The sequence below is a fragment of the Mustela lutreola genome, chromosome X (genome assembly GCF_030435805.1).
Source record: "Mustela lutreola isolate mMusLut2 chromosome X, mMusLut2.pri, whole genome shotgun sequence".
NCBI classification, from domain to species: domain Eukaryota; kingdom Metazoa; phylum Chordata; class Mammalia; order Carnivora; family Mustelidae; genus Mustela; species Mustela lutreola.
In genome coordinates, this window is record NC_081308.1 from 14,948,365 (window position 1) to 14,969,042 (window position 20,678).

General features: G+C 41.6%; 1 protein-coding gene across 3 annotated transcripts in view; it reads right to left on the reverse strand.

Annotated features, from left to right (window-relative positions):
- ADGRG2 (adhesion G protein-coupled receptor G2) overlaps positions 1 to 20,678 on the reverse strand; it is a 138,350-nt gene that overhangs the window by 73,437 nt on the left and 44,235 nt on the right. For all 3 annotated transcript variants that reach the window (XM_059157977.1, XM_059157978.1, XM_059157976.1), the window contains exons 2-3: positions 14,864 to 14,910; positions 1,395 to 1,513 (exon numbers count right to left, since the gene is read on the reverse strand). In XM_059157977.1, the coding sequence (XP_059013960.1) occupies positions 1,395 to 1,512 (118 nt within the window). In that variant the 5' untranslated portion in view covers position 1,513; positions 14,864 to 14,910. The remainder of the gene's footprint in view (positions 1 to 1,394; positions 1,514 to 14,863; positions 14,911 to 20,678) is intronic.

A 20,678-nucleotide genomic window follows, 5' to 3' on the forward strand; every position in this document is an offset into this window, starting at 1 on the left:
AATAACTCTTAAACTCAACAAAAACACCCAAACAACCCAATTCGAAAATAGGCCAAAGGTTTGAGTAGACACATCTCTAAAAAAAAAGACAAACATGTCCAATAAGTCCATGAAAGATGCTCCACAACACTAAACATTAAGGAAATGTAAATCAAAACCACTACAAGGTACCAATTCACACCCATTATCAAAACAACTGAAAATAAGAAGTCTTGGAGAGGGGTACCTGGGTGGCTCAGTGAGTTAAAGCCTCTGCCCTCAACTCAGGTCATGATCCCAGGTTCTTGGAATGGAGTCCCCCATTGGGCTCTCTGCTCAGCAGGAAGCCTGCTTCCCCCTCTCTCTGCCTGCCTCTCTGCCTACTTGTGATCTCTGTTTGTCAAATAAATAAATAAAATCTTTAAAGATTTTATTTAAAGATTTTATTTATTTATTTATTATTTATTTGAGAGAGAGACCGTGAGGGAAAGCATGAGCAAGGGAGAAGCAGACTCCCCGTGGAGCTGGGAGCCCGACACGGGACTCGATCCCGGGACTCCGGGATCATGACCTGAGCCGAAGGCAGTCGTCCAACCAGCGGAGCCGCCCAGGCATCCCAATAAATAAAATCTTTAAAAAAGAAGAAGAAGAAGAAGAAGAAGAAGTCGTCTTGGTGAGAAACTGGAATGCTTGTGCCCTACTGGTAGGATATAAAATGGTGCTGCCATTGTGGGAAACAGTGCGGCAGATCCTCAAGAAGTTAACCACAGAGTCACCATGTGATCTAGCAATTCCACTCCCAGGCATATGTGCCCAAAAGAACTGAAAGCACGGACTTGAACTTGTACTTGTACACCAATATCCACAGCAGCATTATTTACAATAGCCAAAAGGTGGAAATACCTTAAACGTTTTTCAACACTGAATGGATAAACAAAATGCGGTCTCTATACTCAACGGAGTATTATTCAGCCTAAAAAAGGAATGAAATGCTGATAGATACTGTAACATGGATGAACCCTAAAAACATGCTAAGTGAAAGAAGCCAGACACAAAAGGACAAATACTGTATGATTCCACTTATATGAGGTACCTGGAATGGCAAATTCATAAAGACAGAAAGCAGAGAGTATACCACGGACTAGGGGGAAAAAGGAACGGGGAACTACTGTTTAACATGTACAGAGTTTCTATTTGAGATGATGAAATATCCTAGAAATGGGTAGTGGTGATAGTTGTACAAAATTGGGGATATATTTAATGCCAGCAGTTCAACAGTTAAAATGGTATAAGTTTTGTGTTATGTTTATTTCACAGTGTTAAAAAAAAAATTCTAAATAAATACCTGTACACAGAGATAAAACAGGGGAAAGAATGAAAAAAACACAAGACAAGACAAAACGCAGGCACCTTACCTTCTAAGGATGTAACCAGGATAACATGAAGACAAATGATGATAAGAAATATCTTGAACAGCGGTAAAACTTCTTCAGGTCTGCCAACATGGCCACACTGTCTGCCATAGAAAAACATCCTGGAATAAAATAAGGGCAAACATATCATCATGGCACGCCATAATCACAACACAGCAAAACCCAAGAGGTCAGTCACTTTACCAAGGCAACCTGCACTCCTGCTTCCTTTAAATTACTCTGGTTCCAGAGAACTGGCAATGCCAGATGGGACACGGGTGTTTACTAAAAGCAAAACCTCTGTTTATTATGGGAGGACCACCCAGTGGGGTATCATATTACATTGAAAATTATTTAAAAAAAAAAAACAAAAAAAACAGAAACAGACTCACATATACAAAGAACGAATTAGCGGTTGCCCAAAGAGGAGACAGGCAAAACAGGTGGCAGGGATTAAGAGGTACAAACTTCCAGTTACAAAACAAGTAAGTCACAGGGATGAAAAGTACGGCATCAAAACTACAGTCAGGAAGATGGCATTAAATTCATCTGACATCTGATGGCAACTATGCTTATCGTGGTGAGCATTAACATACAGAATTGTCAAACTGCTTTGTTGTACGCCTGAACCTAATGTAATGCTGTATGTCAACTATACTTCACTTAAAATTACATTTTTTAAAAAGATAAGCAAGGGGGCGCCTGGGTGGCTCCATGGGTTGGGCCTCTGCCTTCGGCTCGGTCATGATCTCAGGGTCCTGAGATAGAGGGCTGAATCGGGCTTTCTGCTCACCCCCCCATACTCTGCCCGTCTCTGCCTACTTGTGATCTCTCTCTTGCTATCAAATAAATAAATAATTTTAATAAATAAATAAATAAAAAGATAAGCAAGGTGGTCCCTGTGAATTTACGGAAAACATCAATAAATGCAAAATATCAAGAGAAGAAATGAAAACCGTGAACGCTGCACATATAATTATTACCACTATATAAAGCCTGGTTCAAAACTATGCTAAGAATCAGAAGGCGTCAGAGAATCCCATAAATCATTCTACTCCTGTTTCTGTCTTATTCTGCAGAAGAATTTCCTCTTTATCACACACAAATCCATTATCATTGCTTGATCTTGAGTGGTCAGGACAACAGAGTCAACATTTTTTAAAAAGCAAAGTTCACATCAAAACTGAATTTCAAAGCCCCATTTGCCATTCATGGGTTCATTCATCCAACAAATATTTCTTGAGAGGCAATTAAAAAAAAATAAGGAGGGAGCCCGGAACCCAGACAGAATGGCAAATCCTGAAGCTGTCTGTTCCTCTCACGGTGGAGAACTGGCCAACAGAGCCCCAGGACAGGCAGTTAGCACCAGCAGCAGCGGCTGGCACGGGATGCCAAGGGAGGACAAGCCAGCCAGGAAATCACAATCAGCCCACGGGCGCAGGCACAAGCATGGGGAAGGGAGATCCCACGAAGCAGGCTCCCCCTGCAGAGCCCCAGGGCGAGCGGCCAAGGCAGACCAGGCTGTATGTTTTCAGCTGGCAGAACTCCTGACCACAGAGCACCCACGAACCCAGCCATCACTGCGGCTTCTGCCAGCCTCAGAATGATCAAGTGCGCATGCCCAGTGACGAAGACGAGCGAGCAGGCGCTGCCAGGTTCTGGCTCTGCCGTGCAATGTCTGAGTGACTTGGGACAAGTTCTTTCCAATGGCCAGGATTCCCCATCTAGCAAACCGTGACAACAGCACCAACCAGAGTGTGTTGCTGTGGTGAGTAAGCCCTGTGAAGCCACTGTGAACGCTAGCTGTACTCTTCCCTCCTTTGGTGACAGTCTTTTGCACCCAGCACGTGCAGGGTAGAACAGAGCAGGGACTATGGGGACAAGGGCACAGGAAGATGGGGATAAAACACAATTTCTCAACCTCAAGGAAAAACTGGCAAACTTTAAGGATCCTATAACTTAACAGCCATCACCAGTACCATCACCTGGGAATTCTTTCCTTGGATGTGTCCTGATAATGTCTTAGGCAGGAGGTAAGTCCTTCTTCTTCCAAAGAGGGCTTCTTTTTTCTCAATCAATAAACTGTATTATATATTAATAATACACTACGTTAATAAGTTATCACATGCCTCTGGTTTGGCTCTCCTCTTCAGCACTTTTATTCTCTGTTCATAATGGCGGATTATTGACCCTCCCAAATGAGTCACTCAAACCAGAATGCAAAGATGTAACAATGTCTCTGGAGGAAAATGTAAGCGTCTGCTACAGCTACATACCACAATATTGATGAATCTCCGAGACATAAAGTCAGAGAAAGCAGCCAATATGAAAGAAAGCATAGTGCACAGAATTCCATTCATACGAGGTATAAAAGCAGATAAAACCAATCAATGGAGTGAAGAGTAGGGAGAGTGGTTATCCTTGGAAGGGGGTGGCGCCTGGGTGGCTCAGTGGGTTAGGCTTCTGCCTTCAGCTCAGGTCGTGATTTCAGGGTCCTGGGATCAAATAAAATCTTTAAGAATAATAATAATAATTAGAAGGGGGCACGAAGGGGTTTCTGAGGTACAGGTAACATTCTGTGTGCCGGTTCCACAGGTGTGTTTGGTTCCTGAAACTCATCTTATTATACAAGTGAGTGTATGCCACAAGAAGTTTCATTTAAAAGTTTAAAACTCAATCTATTTTTTTATTTCTGAACTGAGTTCCCCCTCCAAAAGCACTGTTATTTTTTTTGTTAAATCTATATCTAGTGAACCAGACCTCTACAAACAAAAACAAAAACCAAACAAACAAACAAACAAAATAAACCTCTCTCCTATACAAACGCCTTGACTCTACCTGGAATTTGCAGAACTGATTTAGAAGACTGACTGTATACATCCCTAATTTTTAGATCTGGAAAGAGTATCAGAGCAGTTTAGCTTTGAAAAGGAACTCAGAATTCACCCAGCTTCAAACCCTCATTCTACACATGAAGGAAGAGGTCCAACGTGCTCCAAGAGATGGGTCAAGGTCATTTGGCTGTGTGGTGGGACTCCTACTCTTTCTACCAGGCCACAGTACTGGCCTCCTGAGAATGTGTCTCCTTAGGAGTAAACCTCTAAGTCCATCAGGTGAAATAAATCACCAAATTCAAAATGCTATTACATAATACCGAAATTTCTACAAACTCATTCTTAAGCTTTGCTAACTCCTAGGGCAAGACTTCCTGAGTAGCATATAAGATATGGTCAAAGTTAAATTAGTCACAGTATACAGTGACTGGTTATTATGTGCTGTAACTTGGGCCTCTGATCAAAATAAACCATGCCTTTTCACTGAAGAGAGCTTGTACTCAACTCCCAAATGAGAGGAGGAAAGGCCAGAATGAAGGGCGATGCAAGCAGTCATCCTGGAAAGAGAGTATGGATCAAGAAGGACTTACTACAAACCAGGCACCACTGACCTTTAGGTTATCAAGCCTGACGTGTCTTTCCTTAAGACTGAGGGGTGCCTGGGTGGCTCAGCTGGTTGGGCGACTGCCTTGGACTCAGGTCATGATCGTGGAGTCCCGGGATCGAGACTGCATTGGGGTCCCAGTTCCATGGGGAGTCTGCTTCTCCCTCTGACCTTCTCCCCTCTCATGTTCTCTCACTGTCTCTCTCAGATAAATAAATAGGGCGCCTGGGTGGCTCAGTGGGTTAAGCCTCTGCCTTCAGCTCAGGTCATGATCTCAGGGTCCTGGGATTGAGCCCCGCATCGGGCTCTCTGCTCAGCGGGGAGCCTCCTACCATCTCTCTCTCTGCCTGCCTCTCTGCCTACTTGTGATCTCTGTCAAATAAATAAATAAAATCTTAAATAAATAAATAAATAAAATCTTTAAAAAAAAAAGACTGAATATATATTTCCTAATAGGAGAAGTTTTATGGTATTTAAAATAATGCAGCTCCCACTGCTTCTATATAAGCTAGAGGACATCCTGCTAAGCCTTAAAGTCCTACCATCACTGATCAAAGAGAGAGGTCAGTGGATTTTGTTGAAAGCCTTATTCATTATCCATGAAATTCATTTCTACCTTTCTGAGCTGGAAATTTTCCTCACCTTCCAGGGTAACTTGGGTTAGCTCAATGCTCACCAGGTTATCAAGAAAGAGGACTTAAACAGCCACTGATTCTTAGCAAATTTCCAAGGTGCTGAGGATGGTTGGTAAAATCACATCAATTACAAAGAAAACCATCTGCAAGCCTTTGAACAGTAAAGCCTAGCCCTTGATGCTACACAACCACTCGCAGAAGATTTTCCCAAGGTTCATCATGGCTCTGGGCCCCCTTTTACGGTTGTGAACTCTGATGTACCTGGCAGCCTCTGGGGTTGTATGGCACACAAGCAACACGACTGTAGTCCATGGCCTTGCTTGTAACCCTCCAAGAAGTTGTTCTAGATCTCTTCAATTTCTTTAAATATGCTATCACTTACCATATTTTTAAAGACACATAGGTCATCAGTGCAAACTTGAATGGCAATACACAATAAATTTATCATTATCTAAATACAGAATTAAAGAATAATTTAAAAGGGGGGATAATAGCGTGGTATCACTTCAGGGCAGGTCTGGGTAAAGGTTATTATCTATTACCTCTGATTAACTGGCATAATTTGATTATACCAGAGCAGCTGGGATATATGCAATGATAGATATTTTTGACCAAAGTAATAAGGTGTGGTAATTGTTCCCTCAGTCTCATAGAAAACTCTATGATTTTGAGACATTTACATTGAGTCTAAGTGTTGGTTAACCAGACTTGCACAAGGGGAAATTTAAAAAGGAGGTACTGAAGAGGTTCTCAGTGCAAATGAAACAATTGACTTAGATCATTCAACTGTCAAAGAAGTCAGACAATCCCAAGGTTGCTTCTTTTCCCCCCCCTGGAATCTCTGGCCATGTGTTTGACTATTCTAAAAAAGGAATCCAGAAACTGTTAGTAAAAGCATAATTAAATTTTTTGCATAATTAAATTTTACTTGAACTCTACTAAAAGACCCTGATAATGCAAACACCTCAGAAAAAAAAATTTCTTCAGTGTTCCAAGAATATGTTGGGTTCAGTTATTCAGACCAAACCTTCTGCTGAAGACAATCAAAAATTGCAAGTGAAATATTAAGAACATTTTCTTACATATATCAAAGAGATGACAAGATAGAAAAGAATCACCAGGCCAAAGGTAAAGTAAAGCAGGAACTCAGGGAGGTAATATAAACAAAGGAACCACTTATGCCTGAGGTAATGGGCCTAATGGAAGTAAATGTAAGCCCCAGATATAAATACAAAAGAAAAGTTCAGAGACATGGAGAAAAAAAAAATACAAGGTCTAACATACACTTAAAATTCAAAAAGGAGGGGGCACCTGGGTTGCTCAGTGGGTTAAAGACTCTGCCTTCAGCTCAGGTCATGATCCCAGGGTCCTGGGATCGAACCCTACACATTGGGCTCTCTGCTCAGCAGGGAGCCTGCTTCCCACTCTCTCTCTCTGCCTGCCTCTGTGCCTACTTGTAATATCTGTCTGTCAAATAAATAAATAAATAAATCTTGAAAGAAAAAAAATTTCAAGAAGGAGGGATGCCCAGGTGGCTCAGTCGGTTAAGCGTCTGCCTTCAGCTCAGGTCATGATTCCAGGGTCCTGGAATTGAGCCCCGCACTGGGCTCCCTGCTCAGCAAGGAGCCTGCTTCTCCCTCTGCCTGCTGCTGCTGCTGCTTCTGCTCTTCCTCTCTCTCTCCCTCTTTAACAAATAAATTTTTTTTTAAAATATTTTTTTTAATTCAAAAAGGAAGAAAGTGTCAGGTTTGAAATGGAATGACTGAATGACCCCAAACTGGTGAAAACCATCTATACACAGATTTAAGAAACCTAAAGACTCTCTACAATAAATAAGAGGAAATCTACACCTAGACACAAAATAGTGAAACTGAAGAAAACCAAAGACAAAGAGAAAACCTTACAAGTAGCCAGAGAGAGCAAGACAGTTAACATTCAAAGAAGCACATGATAGACTAATAGCTATCTTCTCAGAATCAACAGTGGAAGCCAGAAGACATACAAAAACTGTGATATTGTTCACTAACTGCAAATCCTCCCTAAGAAAATCCTGAAAGATGTACTCAGGCAAAAGATGTAAGCTCTGAGATGCAAAAAGGAATGAAGAACAAAGAAAGTGATTCGCCTGTGACCAGTCCTATCCTTAACATTTGTGATATACAGGTTAAGAGTTTAAAAGGAGGCCCAGGGGTACCCAAAAATGTTTTAAATAAAAAAATAAATAAATAAAAGGAGATACAATTTGCCCTTATTCTTCCACTAAGACTCCATCTCAAAATACAAGACATTTTGTGCACAAGCATGTGGACAGCCCAGCCTGTACATCCAAACCACCCTCTCTCCCTGCAAGCAGCTACCCCTTGGTCATCGTTTAGGTCTAAAGGTGAAGACACCTGCAGCATGACTTGCCTGTGGGGAAGAGGCCTGCTCAGGTCCTGGAAATAGGCACACAATGCCTGAGTAGGGAATTACAGGGTCCCAGGGCCCCATAGCAAGATCTAGGAGTAAGGGTTGGGGGCAGAGTGAGGCAGGTTCCAGGTGGGCATCATTTCTTTGTGTCACAAACTTTTCACCCTTAGAGAAGGGTATGACTAGAGAAAGGCCAGAGAGAGGACCTCTAAACCATGAGACACAGGCCAAAGGCCCCAACTGCCAGAGCTAAGGGTGGCACTCTATACTGGTAAATTCAAACTAATGTTTTTTTTTAATTATCTAATTTTATTTAAATTCAATTAATATATAGTATATCATTAGTGTCAGATATAGAGTTCAGTTACTCATCAGTTGCATAGAACACCCAGTGCTCATTACATCATGTGCCATCCTTAATGCCTATCACCCAGTTACCCCATCCCGAAGACTCTAGAAACCCCCAGTTTGTTTCCTATTAAGAGTCTCTCATGCTTTCTCTCCCTCTCTGATTTCATCTTGTTTTATTTTTTCCTCTCTTCCCCTTACGATCCTGTTTTGTTTCTTAAATTCCACATGAGTGAGATCATATAATTGTCTTGCTTGGACTGAATTATTTTATTTAGCATAACAAATGAATGTTGATTACATAAAACATTAATAATAATATCTTGCAAGGATAAGTGAGATATAACAAAAATGACAACTATATTATTTACATATATATTATATAATATAGGAAATAGATATATATATATCTCAATTAGGAAACGAAATTAAGAAATTAAAGTCTTCCAAAGTCCTTATATTAGAGGAGTCTAATATGGATTATCTATAGACATTGAAAATTTGGGTAGACATTGTGATTTTTATAGCAGCTACTAAAAAATAGAAGTGGGATATATAACTTCCTAATAAGTGGAGGGGGAGGGTGTTTAGAATATTCAGTCAATTTGAAAGGAGGCTCCAAAAGGGAGAAAAAGAAACAAAAATGATTAGGAAGAATAGAAGGTGGTAAATGTAAACACACATGAATAAATGATTCATTAAATATAAACGGACTAAATGATTCAATAAAAAGGCAACGATCATCAGACTGGAAAAAAAAAAAAGCAAAATCCAAATATGCTATTTATAAAGACACACCTAGAACATAATGATACAGTAAGTTTGAAAGTAAAAGGATGGGAAAGAGTAGCTGCACCAGCTTGCATTCCCACCAACAGTGTAGGAGGGTTCCCCTTTCTCCACATCCTCGCCAACATCTGTCATTTCCTGACTTGTTAAGTTTAGCCATTCTGACTGGTGTGAGGTGGTATCTCACTGTGGTTTTGATTTGTATTTTCCTGATGCCGAGTGATGTTGAGCACTTTTTCATGTGTCTATTGGCCATCTGGATGTCTTCTTTGCTGAAATGTCTGTTCATATCTTATGCCCATTTCTTGATTGGATTATTTGTTCTTTGGGTGTTGAGTTTGGTAAGTTCTTTAAAGATTTTGGATACTAGCCCTTTATCTGATATGTTATTTGCAAATATCTTCTCCCATTCTGTCAGTTGTCTTTTGGTTTTGTTGATTGTTTCCTTTGCTGTCCAAAAGCTTTTGATCTTAGTTCCTCAAAAAGTTGAAAATAGAGGTACCCTATGACACAGCAATCGCATGACTGGGTATTTACCCTGAAGATACAAATGTAGTGATCCAAAGGGGCATGTGCACCCAAATGTTTATAGAAGCAATCTCCAAAATAGCCAAACTATGGAAAGAACCTAGATGTCCATCAACAGATGAATGAATAAAGAAGATGGGGTGTATATGTGTGTGTGTGTGTATATGTGTATGTATATATATACACACACACATATACATACAATGGAATACTATGCAGCCATCAAAAGAAATGATATCATGCCATTTGCAACAACATGAATAGAACTAGAGGGTATTACACTGTACGAAATAAGTCAATCCGAGAAAGACAATTATCATATGATCTACCTGATATGAGGAATTTGAGAGGCAGGATGGGGGGTTTGGGGAGTAGAGAGGGAAAAAATGAAACAAGATGGGATCAAGAGGGAGACAAACCTTAAGAGACTCTTAATCTCACAAAACAAACTGAGGGTTGCTGGGGGGAGGGGGCCATAGAGAAAGCGGCTGGGTTATGGACATTGGGGAGGGTATGTGCTATGGTGAGTGCTGTGAAATGTGTAAGCCTGACAATTCACAGACCTGTACCCCTGGGGCAAATAATACATTAATGTTAATTAAAATAATTTTTATACACTTTTTAAAAAGGATGGGAAAGATATGCAATGTCAATACTAATCAAAAGAAAATATGTTTATACTAATATCAGACAAATTATACTTATATTATATATATATATATATTATTATACAAATAAAGCAAAAAGCATTACCTGTAAATATAATGGTTCATTCATAAAAGGTTAAGTTCAACAGGAAGATGACAAATTAATATCTCTATCATCAACTGGTAAAATTCAATAAGAAAGTCACTAAGGATATAGAATATTTGAATGACACATTTAACCAACCTGACCTAGAGATCAGGCATAAACCCTCCATTCCACTTGGGAGTGCTTATTAAAACCAAATCATACAACAAGTCTCAAAAATCTTTTACAGAATTAGAGAAGGAAAAAGGAGCATGTTCTCTGACCACAAGATAATTTAACCACAATAAAAAGGTAAATTGTTATTTAACAATTTACATTTAGAAGAAGTCATAACATATATTAAAACATGTTTGACTTATCAATAATAAAGACTGTATTTCAAAGCATGTAGGATAGAACTAAAGATCTTTAGAGTGAAATTTATGTTTTATTTTTTTTTTAAGATTTTTTTTTTTTTTTAAGATTTTATTTATTTATTTTACAGAGAGAGATCACAAGTAGGCAGAGAGGCAGGCAGAGAGAGAGAGGAGGAAGCAGGCTCCTGCTGAGCAGAGAGCCCGATGCGGGACTCGATCCCAGGACCCTGAGATCATGACCTGAGCCGAAGGCAGCGGCTTAACCCACTGAGCCACCCAGGCGCCCAAAGATTTTATTTATTTATTTGACAGAGAGAGATCACAGTAGACAGAGAGGCAGGCAGAGAGAGAGGAGGAAGCAGGCTCCCCGCTGAGCAGAGAGCCCGATGCGGGACTCGATCCCAGGACCCTGAGATCATGACCTGAGCCAAAGGCAGCAGCTTAACCCACTGAGCCACCCAGGCGCCCGAAATTTATGTTTTAAATGCACACATTAGAGGAGTACCTGGCTGGCTCAGTCAGTAGAGCATATAACTCTTGATCTTGGAGTTGTGGGTTTGAGCCCCACACTGGGTGTAGAGATGAGTTAAAAATAAAATCTTTTAGGAGTGCCTGGGTAAGCAATGGACTCTTGATTTTAGCTCCGGTCATTATCTCAGGGTCATACGATGGATGGAGCCCCGTGTCGGGTTCCACACTCAGCAGGGAGTGTGCTAGAGATTCTCTCCCTCCATCTCTGCCCCTACTCACCCAACCCACCCCTACTCACCCAACCTGCCCCTACTCACCCAACCCCACCCCTACTCATTCTCTCTCTCAAGATAAATAAAATCTTTACAAAAATAAAAAGGAAATAATAAAGACAAAAGCATAAAATAAGGATATAGAAAAAAACAAAATAAAAGTTATTAACATAGTCAAGGGTGTTCTTTGGAGAGACAATTCTGGCAAAACTAAGAGGAGGGGAGGGGGAGGGGAAGGGGGAGGAAAAGAGAGAGAGTCCCAGCAATTAACCAATGGAAAGAATTTAAAAAGCAACATAAATGAAAATGCTATAAGCATACAAGATAAAAGGATCTTAGGGATAACTTTATTCAATAATTTTGAAAATCTTGATAGAAATGGGCAAATCCCTATGCAAAACATAAAACTTAACCAAAAAGGAATCAAGAAGAAATCCTGAACAGGAATGGATGCATAATCATTAAAAGTCTCAAAAATTTTCCCAAAGACACAGGGAAGTCCAGTCCCAGATGTTTTCACTGGTGATTCCATCAAATATTTAAAAAACAGGCATTCCAATCTCACAAAAACTCCAAGAATAGAGAAAGAGAGCACAACCTAACTCATTTTTACCAGCTAGGATAACCATGGTGCCAAAACCTGACAAGTAAAATCCTCACATTTTACCCATTTTATAAATCAAATGAAACTACAGAAGTCTCTGGAATGCCCACAGAAATGTCTAGCAGCAATTTCAAATCTTGTAAACGGGGGTAATGTGAATAAATATAGGACAAAAGGAACCATTCCGAACCTCAGCAACAAAATTTTTTGAAGATGAAGTCACCAAGAACTAAAGCCAGCAGTGCTGTAGTAAGAGAATGACGTCTCATACGCCCCAAAAGCCCATGTCCTAACGACAAGACAAACTGGGTTAAGTGGTAAGTGCTGCATATGAACTCCAAAATGGCAGCTTTGTGTATCATTTGTCATAGCACAAGGTCAGGTCAACAGGGAACCATCCAGCATGACGGTAATATGAAGCTTTCATGTCTCTGGAAGCAAATGGAAGGACCTGATTTGTTTGGTCTTTGCAGGGCAAAATGATTTTCTTAATAAGCATTAAGTGCTTTCTAATGCAGGGGTGGGGAAAGCTTTATTCAATAAAACAAGAGAATCAATATCAGATGTGCAAGATTAGAAATAAATCATGCACTCAAAGTAAACAAATACTCACAAAACTCTGTGGAAGGGCTGATATTTTCCAACTCCATCACTCATGTCCAAACTCCTCTCCTGTCCTACCTGCAATCAACCAGCCTCTTAATTCCCCAGTGTGTGAATACTCAAGGCCAAGCGAAAGCCCGCTTCGTCTCTCCCCTCATTCTTCAGGCTCCTTTCCCAGTGCATGGTCAATATGCTGGATAAGAACATGCCTGGTAGAGCCATCTGCCTGCCTTCAAACCTAGGCTCTACCACTTACAGTGTAACTTTCATCTGTTCCTTACGCTCTCTGGATCATCTAAACATTGGAGGTCACGAGAGCATCTACCTCATAGGGTTCTGCAGAAATGAAAGAAAGTACTATAATGAAGATCTTAGTATAGTCAGCAAGTGTTAGGTGTTCTTACAAGCAGAATTATAAGACAAGATTACAGTATACTCTGGTGCTAAATGTAAACAGATTTGAGAATTATTTCCCACATTTATTCACCTAGTTGATGAAACTGTGTTGAGGTTGTGTTACATGCAAGGTACTATACTTGGAACTTAGGATACAATGAACAAGACAGGTATCTTTCCTGCCCTCGAGAACTTACAGCCACTATGTCCTTAGATTCACTGGTCATTGGTGTAGCCAAATAAATAGTGACTTTTTTTTAGCTTTTTAACTTCATGGTCCACGAGACTCAACTCGGCCTAAAAACAAAACCAAGGCACAGGAACACAGTATCCTCGCCTCTATGGACTTGGTCTCCGCCTCACCCCTAGCCAGCAGCATGCAACTCCACCCACAGCAAGCACTCAAAAAAGATTTTTTTTAATTGATTTGGTCTGGAATCTCTTGCTGCAGGATAATTCCATCAATATGTAGAGGAGAAAAATAGGAAACTCCTTAAAAGCATCCTCGAGGTGGTGATCTACCCTGGGGGATGGGGACAGGGATGAGGCAGAAGTGCATCGTTTGTGAAATTAGAAGATCATATTTGATGAAAAGTGAGGTATAAAGAAAAGCAAACTGCCCACCAATATTCTGTGCCCTTCCTTGCTTTTGTCATTGCATCATGTCAACTCTATTTTTTTTTTTTAAGATTTTATTTATTTGACAGAGAGAGGGAGAGATCACAAGTAGGCAGAGAGGCAGGCAGAGAGAGAGGAGGAAGCAGGCTCCCCGCTGAGCAGAGAGCCCGATGCAGAGGCTTTAACCCACTGAGCCACCCAGGTGCCTGCACCATGTCAACTCTTGCTTCAAGTCCCAGCTTGACCATTTACTAGCTGCGTGACACTGCTCTGATATTTTAACCTTACCTATAATAATAATAACAACGTGTCGACATCTAACTTAATAACTATGTTGTCATTTATCATTTAAATTATGATAGGATTCTTATCATTTGTATTAATTGCAAGAACTACTTGCATTGGTTACAAGATTTCTATTGTTTATACCAGTTAAGTCCAGAAATAGCCAATATTTATGAGTCTCAAAGGAAAGAGGAAGGATAAGTTAGCAGTGGTTTAAAAATTTCTGTGTAGAAGAAGAGTTGGGAGCAGAAATATGGTTAGGAGCAGCCTTTGGAAGCTGCACAGGCACAGCATTTTAGGTAAAAAAGAGACCACTCAGGGGCGCCTGGGTGGCTCAGTCAATTAAGCGTCTGCCTTTGGCTCAGGTCATGATTCCAGAGTCCTGGGATCGAGCCCTGTCAGGCTCTCTGCTCAGCAGGAAGCCTGCTTTTCCCTCTTCCCCTGTCTGCCACTCCCCCTGCTTGTGCTCGCTCTCTCTCTCTCAAATGAATAAATAAAATCTTTTAAAAAAAGAACCCAAATGTGATTTTAAAAAAAGAGAGAGAGAGAGGGGAGAGAAAGAGAGTTAAATAGTCCATTTCAAAGCATGAGAAAAGCTGTTGGGAGACAGGGAAGCCAGTCGAGGGAGAAAGAAGGAAAGAGGAAGAGTGAAACCAAATCCCAAAGAGTTCTCTGGAAACGATCACTTTCCTTCCCCAGATTTTACTGCACTTCAAAATGTGTAACCATTTCTGAAAGTTCTTAAACAATTGGATTAGCAAGAAGAAATGGGTCCATGATAGTATCGCCAAGGAAAAGAAAATGTCTAAAGAAGAAAGAAGGCTCCAATAGTTGTGAGGAGCTCAACACAAAATGAAACAAAACATACAATGGTTAAGGGGATAGGGATTTGAAAGAAAGAGATGGGGAGGGGCGACAACCAAACATGTTGTTACATTATCATGTAAAAAAAAAAAGCCTCACTCACCTGCAGCAGGAAATTCAAAAGAGAAGATGGAGAGACTCTGTACAAATCTGAAAATGAGAAAAAGAAAATTAGATTAATGGAAAGTGGCCCTTCTTGGTACCATAATGCTTCAAGCTACTATCAGCCTGTTGACTGTGGCCCGCAGACCCCCCTGCTAGGTACGAGGACTTGAACGTGGAAGCAGAGATAAGAACAGAAATGGAGTAAGCAAACCCTGCTCCTCAGGAACTCATTTTAACCAGAAGACCAGTCTGAAGCCGGTGTCAGGGCTGACGGTGTTGGTGTTTTAGGAGCGTGTACCACTGCTCAGTCTCAGAGCGCGCTCACAGCACGGCAGCGACACTGGACAGTGCAATGATCGGATCTGGGGACGAGGGAGACCATTTGAGAGACCATGCTTTGTTAGACACTTCTACATGGTTTTGGGACTTAACTTCCCTAGAACCTAAACACCTTGATAGCAACAATCGGGTCATTTATGTCTCTTATGCCCCTAAAACCAGAGGCAGAATTCTTTCTCCACAGAGGGGACAAATAAATAACTCTAATGAGTGTTAAGTTTGGCTCAGAGTTGCAAGGGGATGGTGGGGGTACCGGCATGACAAGAGTGAGGGTCAAGGCGGGTGCATACCGGTGAAAGGGAAGACCCTGCCCACCGGAGGAGGAGCACATTGCTGACAACCCGACTTGGATTTTTCAGAATATTCCACTGTGCTTTACTTCGAAACCGAAACACTGGCATAGCTATTGACTCGAAGAGGACAGTCCCATCACACAATGGTATCCCCTAATGTGAAATACAGACGTAACGATTTTCAAATCAAGACTTGCGAAAGAAAACAGTCCATAGTTGATTTTGGAACCAAATGACCTACTTTTGGCTTCAGTCAATAGACAGAAGGTCAGTTCTCAAGGAGGAATCTAAGATATGAATTCAAAGAAGAAATAAGTCATGATGAGTTTCTACTGATCATGATAGGTCCTTTTTTTTTTTTTTAAGATTATTTATTTCAGAGAGAGCATGAGACAGAACATGAGGAGGGAGGCAGAGGGAGAGTCAAGAGCTGACTCCCTCCTGAGCAGGGAGCTGGGACATAGGGCCTGATCCCAGGACCCTGGGACCATGACCTGAGAAGAAGGCAGACGCTCAACCCACTGAGCCACTTAGACACCCTCATAAGTTCTTTACAAAAAAAAAAAAAAAAAAGTTCTTGGGACATCTGAGTGGCCCAGTTGGAGTATGTGACTCTTGATTTTGGGGTTGTAAGCTTAATCCCCACATTGGGTGTAGAAAGTACTTAAACATAAAATCTTTTTAAAAGTTCTTAATAAAGCCTGATATGTCAGAAAAACTTCATTAACCAATGTTTAAAGAAGACAAAAATGAAGGCCAACCAAGTTGTCCTGTCCTAGGATGAACAAATCACAAACACATGGCCCAAAGCTCAATGTGGAACGAATGTAGGATTAACAACTGAAAAACATCCAAATTATCAAAGATACAAATTGATTGTGACTTGAGTATGGAAATAATTTCAGTTCATATTTGTGCAAACAAAGATTTTCTACCTAGGGATTTTTGATGAAATTTCACACCTCAAATACATTTCTTTTTCAAAACCTGACAGCCACAATGAAGCACACTTCATGGTTCCTGGTCACCAAGTTTATTAATAAACAACACGAGGCTCTCTTTGCTCCTTTGGAGTACTTTCAGGTAGAAAAAGAAGTCAAACCACAATGAAATTTGTTTTGCCCACTGGATAAAGAAATGTTAAAGGCTACTAATATCCAAAGCTGTAGAGCATGTGGGGAAATGAACACTCACATACACTGTTGGTGGAAACATCAGCTTTGGGGTACCCGGGAGGGTCAGTTGGTTAAGCATCTGCCTTCAGCCCAGGTCATGATTCCGGGGTTCTGGGATCAAGACCCACATCAGGCTCCCTGCTCAGTGGGGAGTCTGTTTCTCCCTCTCTCTGCCGCTCCCTCTGCTCATGCTCTCACACTTGCTCTGTCAAATAAATAAATAAAATCTTTAAAAAGAAGAAGAAAGAAAAGAACAGAACAGAACAGAAACCTCAACCTTGAGAGAATAGTTTGGGTTTTGAAATGTTAGGTGTGCATACCTTTTGATCCAGAAATTATTCCAGAAGTTGTGTCCCCACAGAAATACACACCAAAAAAGCTGTAATTGCAGCTTTGTGTGACTGGGGAAAAAAGCCCAAGTCTCCATCGATAGATGAATAGTTAAATAAATGATGATGATCCATCCATATTATGGACCATTATGCAATGCTTAAGAAAATGAAGTTGATCTACATGTACTGACATAGAGATTGTGAATACATGTAAGCCAAAAGAAAAAAATCAAGTTTCTTATTAATACGTATAGTAAGATCTGTTAAGAAACAAGCAAAGCTGTACATATGCATGCCAGTGTATACAATGACAAGTAAGAATGCACACAAAAAAGCCTGGAAGGAAATCCACCAGTGTCCACAAAAAGCGAGAGCCGGGGTGGTTGGAGGTTGGGGGTGGGGGGTTGGATATTAAGCCCAAGAGAACACAAGACACATATCTGTGTATTTACTTGTGCAATTAAATATATTTGCTCTAGCAAAGAAAAGCAGAAGTCAGAAAGAGGGCCAAGCCATCCAGGTTCTCCAAAAAGAGCCCAAGTTGAGGTCAGAAGGAAACCAACTAGGAGGTAAAGCCATCCCTGGCTCAGCGGGAGGCCATCTCCCCTGGCCCTGCCCTAATCCAATTAGAAAGGCCCCAACTAAAGCACAAAGCCTTCTGTTCACAGAGCCAAGAAACCAGCTTCCCAGCTGGGGAGCAAGAACTCACTTGAGCAAGTTGTGGAAAGGAATGTCAAAAGCAATGATGTGCAATGCCTGATGGACAGAGAGGCCTACACTTAATGAGAGAGCTCCAGCCCCTGGGGTCCCTCCTGGGCACGGTCACCACACACGCACCATCCTTTATCTCCCACAGAAATTAAACAGGAATCAGGACCCAAAGAGCACAGGCCTCCAGGAACAAAACATTAGTGACTCCAATGTTTGGGCTTCTTACATCATTGAAAGGAAAGGGCAAGTCGCAAAAGGAACTGTATCGACTTATGTAAGACATGGCACAGAACAGAGAAATTGCTCAGAGGAGAATAGCAAATTCACCAATTGCTAGGATTAACTGAAACCTCCCCCAGTTGCAGACTGCCCCAAACCATGACATCAGGAAGGCTGGAAAGGCATCCAATTTCCTCTATTTATCAAGCTGGCTAAAAGCCAGGGTAATACCAGAGGGGGGGCGGGGCAAGGAGACTGTACAAGTGGTTTGGGTGGGAAGTAAATGGTCTCTGTGTGCAGTTCAAGCCTTGCTCCCCAAGAACCAGGACTCTTGTGCTTGGACACTCCTCAGAGGCCCCGGTGCTGGCCACAGGGCCCAAGCATCCTGGGAATAATCAGCAGAACAGGCCAAGTACACAGGTAATGGCCAGCCAGCCCCAGGCAGTTATACTCCTGCCCTCTGGGTTTATACAATGCTGGTCCAAAAATTAATTTTAAAAAAAAGACCAAAAAATCAAAAAAATAAAACAAAAAGCAAATGCTGATGACATACAGCATCCTGAAAGACTCAGCACTATATCTGAAGCCTAATGATTAACGAGTGGCCCAGACTGAGGGGCAGAGTGGCCGACAGTTCCTGGTGTTCACACTACCATGGAAGAAACAACCAGAGAACAAAGAGGCTTTGATAATTTGGGAACAAGGGCAGAAAGAAACAAAGAGAACCTTCTCCATGCTAGTAGGAAAAGCAAATTGCGTGGATAGAGATGATGGTGAAGGTTAGGCTTGTGGGCATATACAGGAGAAAGTCAGGGATATACAAGTTCTTGACTGTAGAGTAGTACACATTGCCCTCAAGGAACAAACAGGAGTGATTCTAGAACTTTCTGGTGGCCCCATTGCTAGTCAGACCCAACCTAATAAGATCTTTAGCTACATAGACTTATGTGTTCCATTCTGGATGCCACCATTTGGCTTTGGGAAACTCTAAAGATACTTCATTCAGTGAACATTTACTGAACGCCTCCTAAATGCCCATAACAGGGCCAATCCGTATGGCTGTGCAGCCTGCGCTGTGGCCAAGAGAGTCAACAGAGCCTGAATCCAGAATGTCGAGTTTTCTGGAAGTGCCATATGAACAGCTGTGGGCTCTGTCACAGACACTGCAGGAGCTCTGAGGAAGGGCAGTAAACCAGTGCAGGGAAATGGATCCAGGAGCATTTCCTCAAGGAGGTAGCAGTCACGCTGTATCCCAAAGGATACACAATGCCCTTTATGTGATGAAATGGCAAAGAGCATTCCAGAGAAAAAATAGCTTAAACCAAGACACAGAGCCAATAACCGGCATGGAGTGGGCAGGACTTGGAACCCACTGGATGTGGGTGAAGCATGAAGAGCGAAGCGGAGAGGATGGCCAGGAAGGACCAGGAGAGATGGAGAGAAAAGCAATGGAACGTATTAAAAATATAATCTGGCCAGGCTGCAGAAAAGTCATACTGCACATCCACGTGGAGGTTGTGGTGGATTATAAAAACAGCTGCTAAGTACACCGGGCCCTCACAGAAAGAAAATGGCGGCGAGGTGTTCTCCAGCTCTATCATGGGCAGAGAGGATGTCGAAAAGGTGGCTTAAACCATAACCCTAGACGTAAGATAAGCAGGAGGAAGAATGTCCTCGTATTGATCACTGTTCTATTGTAGAAGTGACTATGAGAGCACTTTTGGAATTGCTTTCTGAAACATCTAAAAAGATGACCTCATAGTCCCTGCGGTGAGGCCTCATGGTGAGACAGAACAAACCTGGCTTGGAAAAGTACCTGGTGGGCCTCCTGCAACCGTTAGCACTGGGCCACTTTTCTCTGCAGTGCTAGAGCTTTCTTTTCTCTCCTCCTCTCTCCCCAAATGTTCTCTTCTGCTCATCCCTTCTACCAGCGTAACTCGTTTTATTGCACTTCTCTTTATTGTGCTTCAGAGATACAATGGGGTTTGGTGGGAATTTTTTGTGGTTTTTTTGGCTTTGTTGTGGTGGGTTTTGTTTTTTGGTTTTGTTGTTGTTGTTTTAGATTTTTTATTTATTTATTTGACAGGCAGAGATCACAAGTAGGCAGAGAGGCAGGCAGAGAGAGAGGGGGAAGCAGGCTCCCTGCTGAGCAAAGAGCCCAATGTGGGGCTCAATCCCAGGACCCTGAGATCATGACCTGAGCCGAAGGCAGTGGCTTAACCCACTGAGCCACCCAGGCACCCTTGTTTTTTGTTTTTCAACACATGGAAGGGTTGTGGCAACCCTGCAGCAAGCAGGTCTCTCGGCATCATTTTCCCAACTGCGTCTGCTCACTTTGTGTCTTTATGTCCCATTTTGGTAATTTCCATAATATTTCAAACTTGTTCACTATTATTGTATTTTTTATAGTGATCAGGGATTAAAAGTTGCTGAAGGCTCACATGATGGTTAGCATTTTTTGCAATAAAGTATTGTGGAATTAGGTATACACATTGTTTCTTAAGACATAACGCCAATGTATACTTAATAGAATACACTAGAGTAGAAATATAATGTCCATATGTGCTGGGAAACCAAAAACTTCATTTGACTTGCTTTGTTGTGGGGGTCTGGAACCAAACCCACAGTGTCTCTGATGTATACCCATACATACATCTCTCTCTCCTTCATCCTACGGTTTTCCCTCTTTTCCTTCTCTCCCCTTACCTAGCTTGACACTTGCCCAACTATCCCAGGGCCTAGAA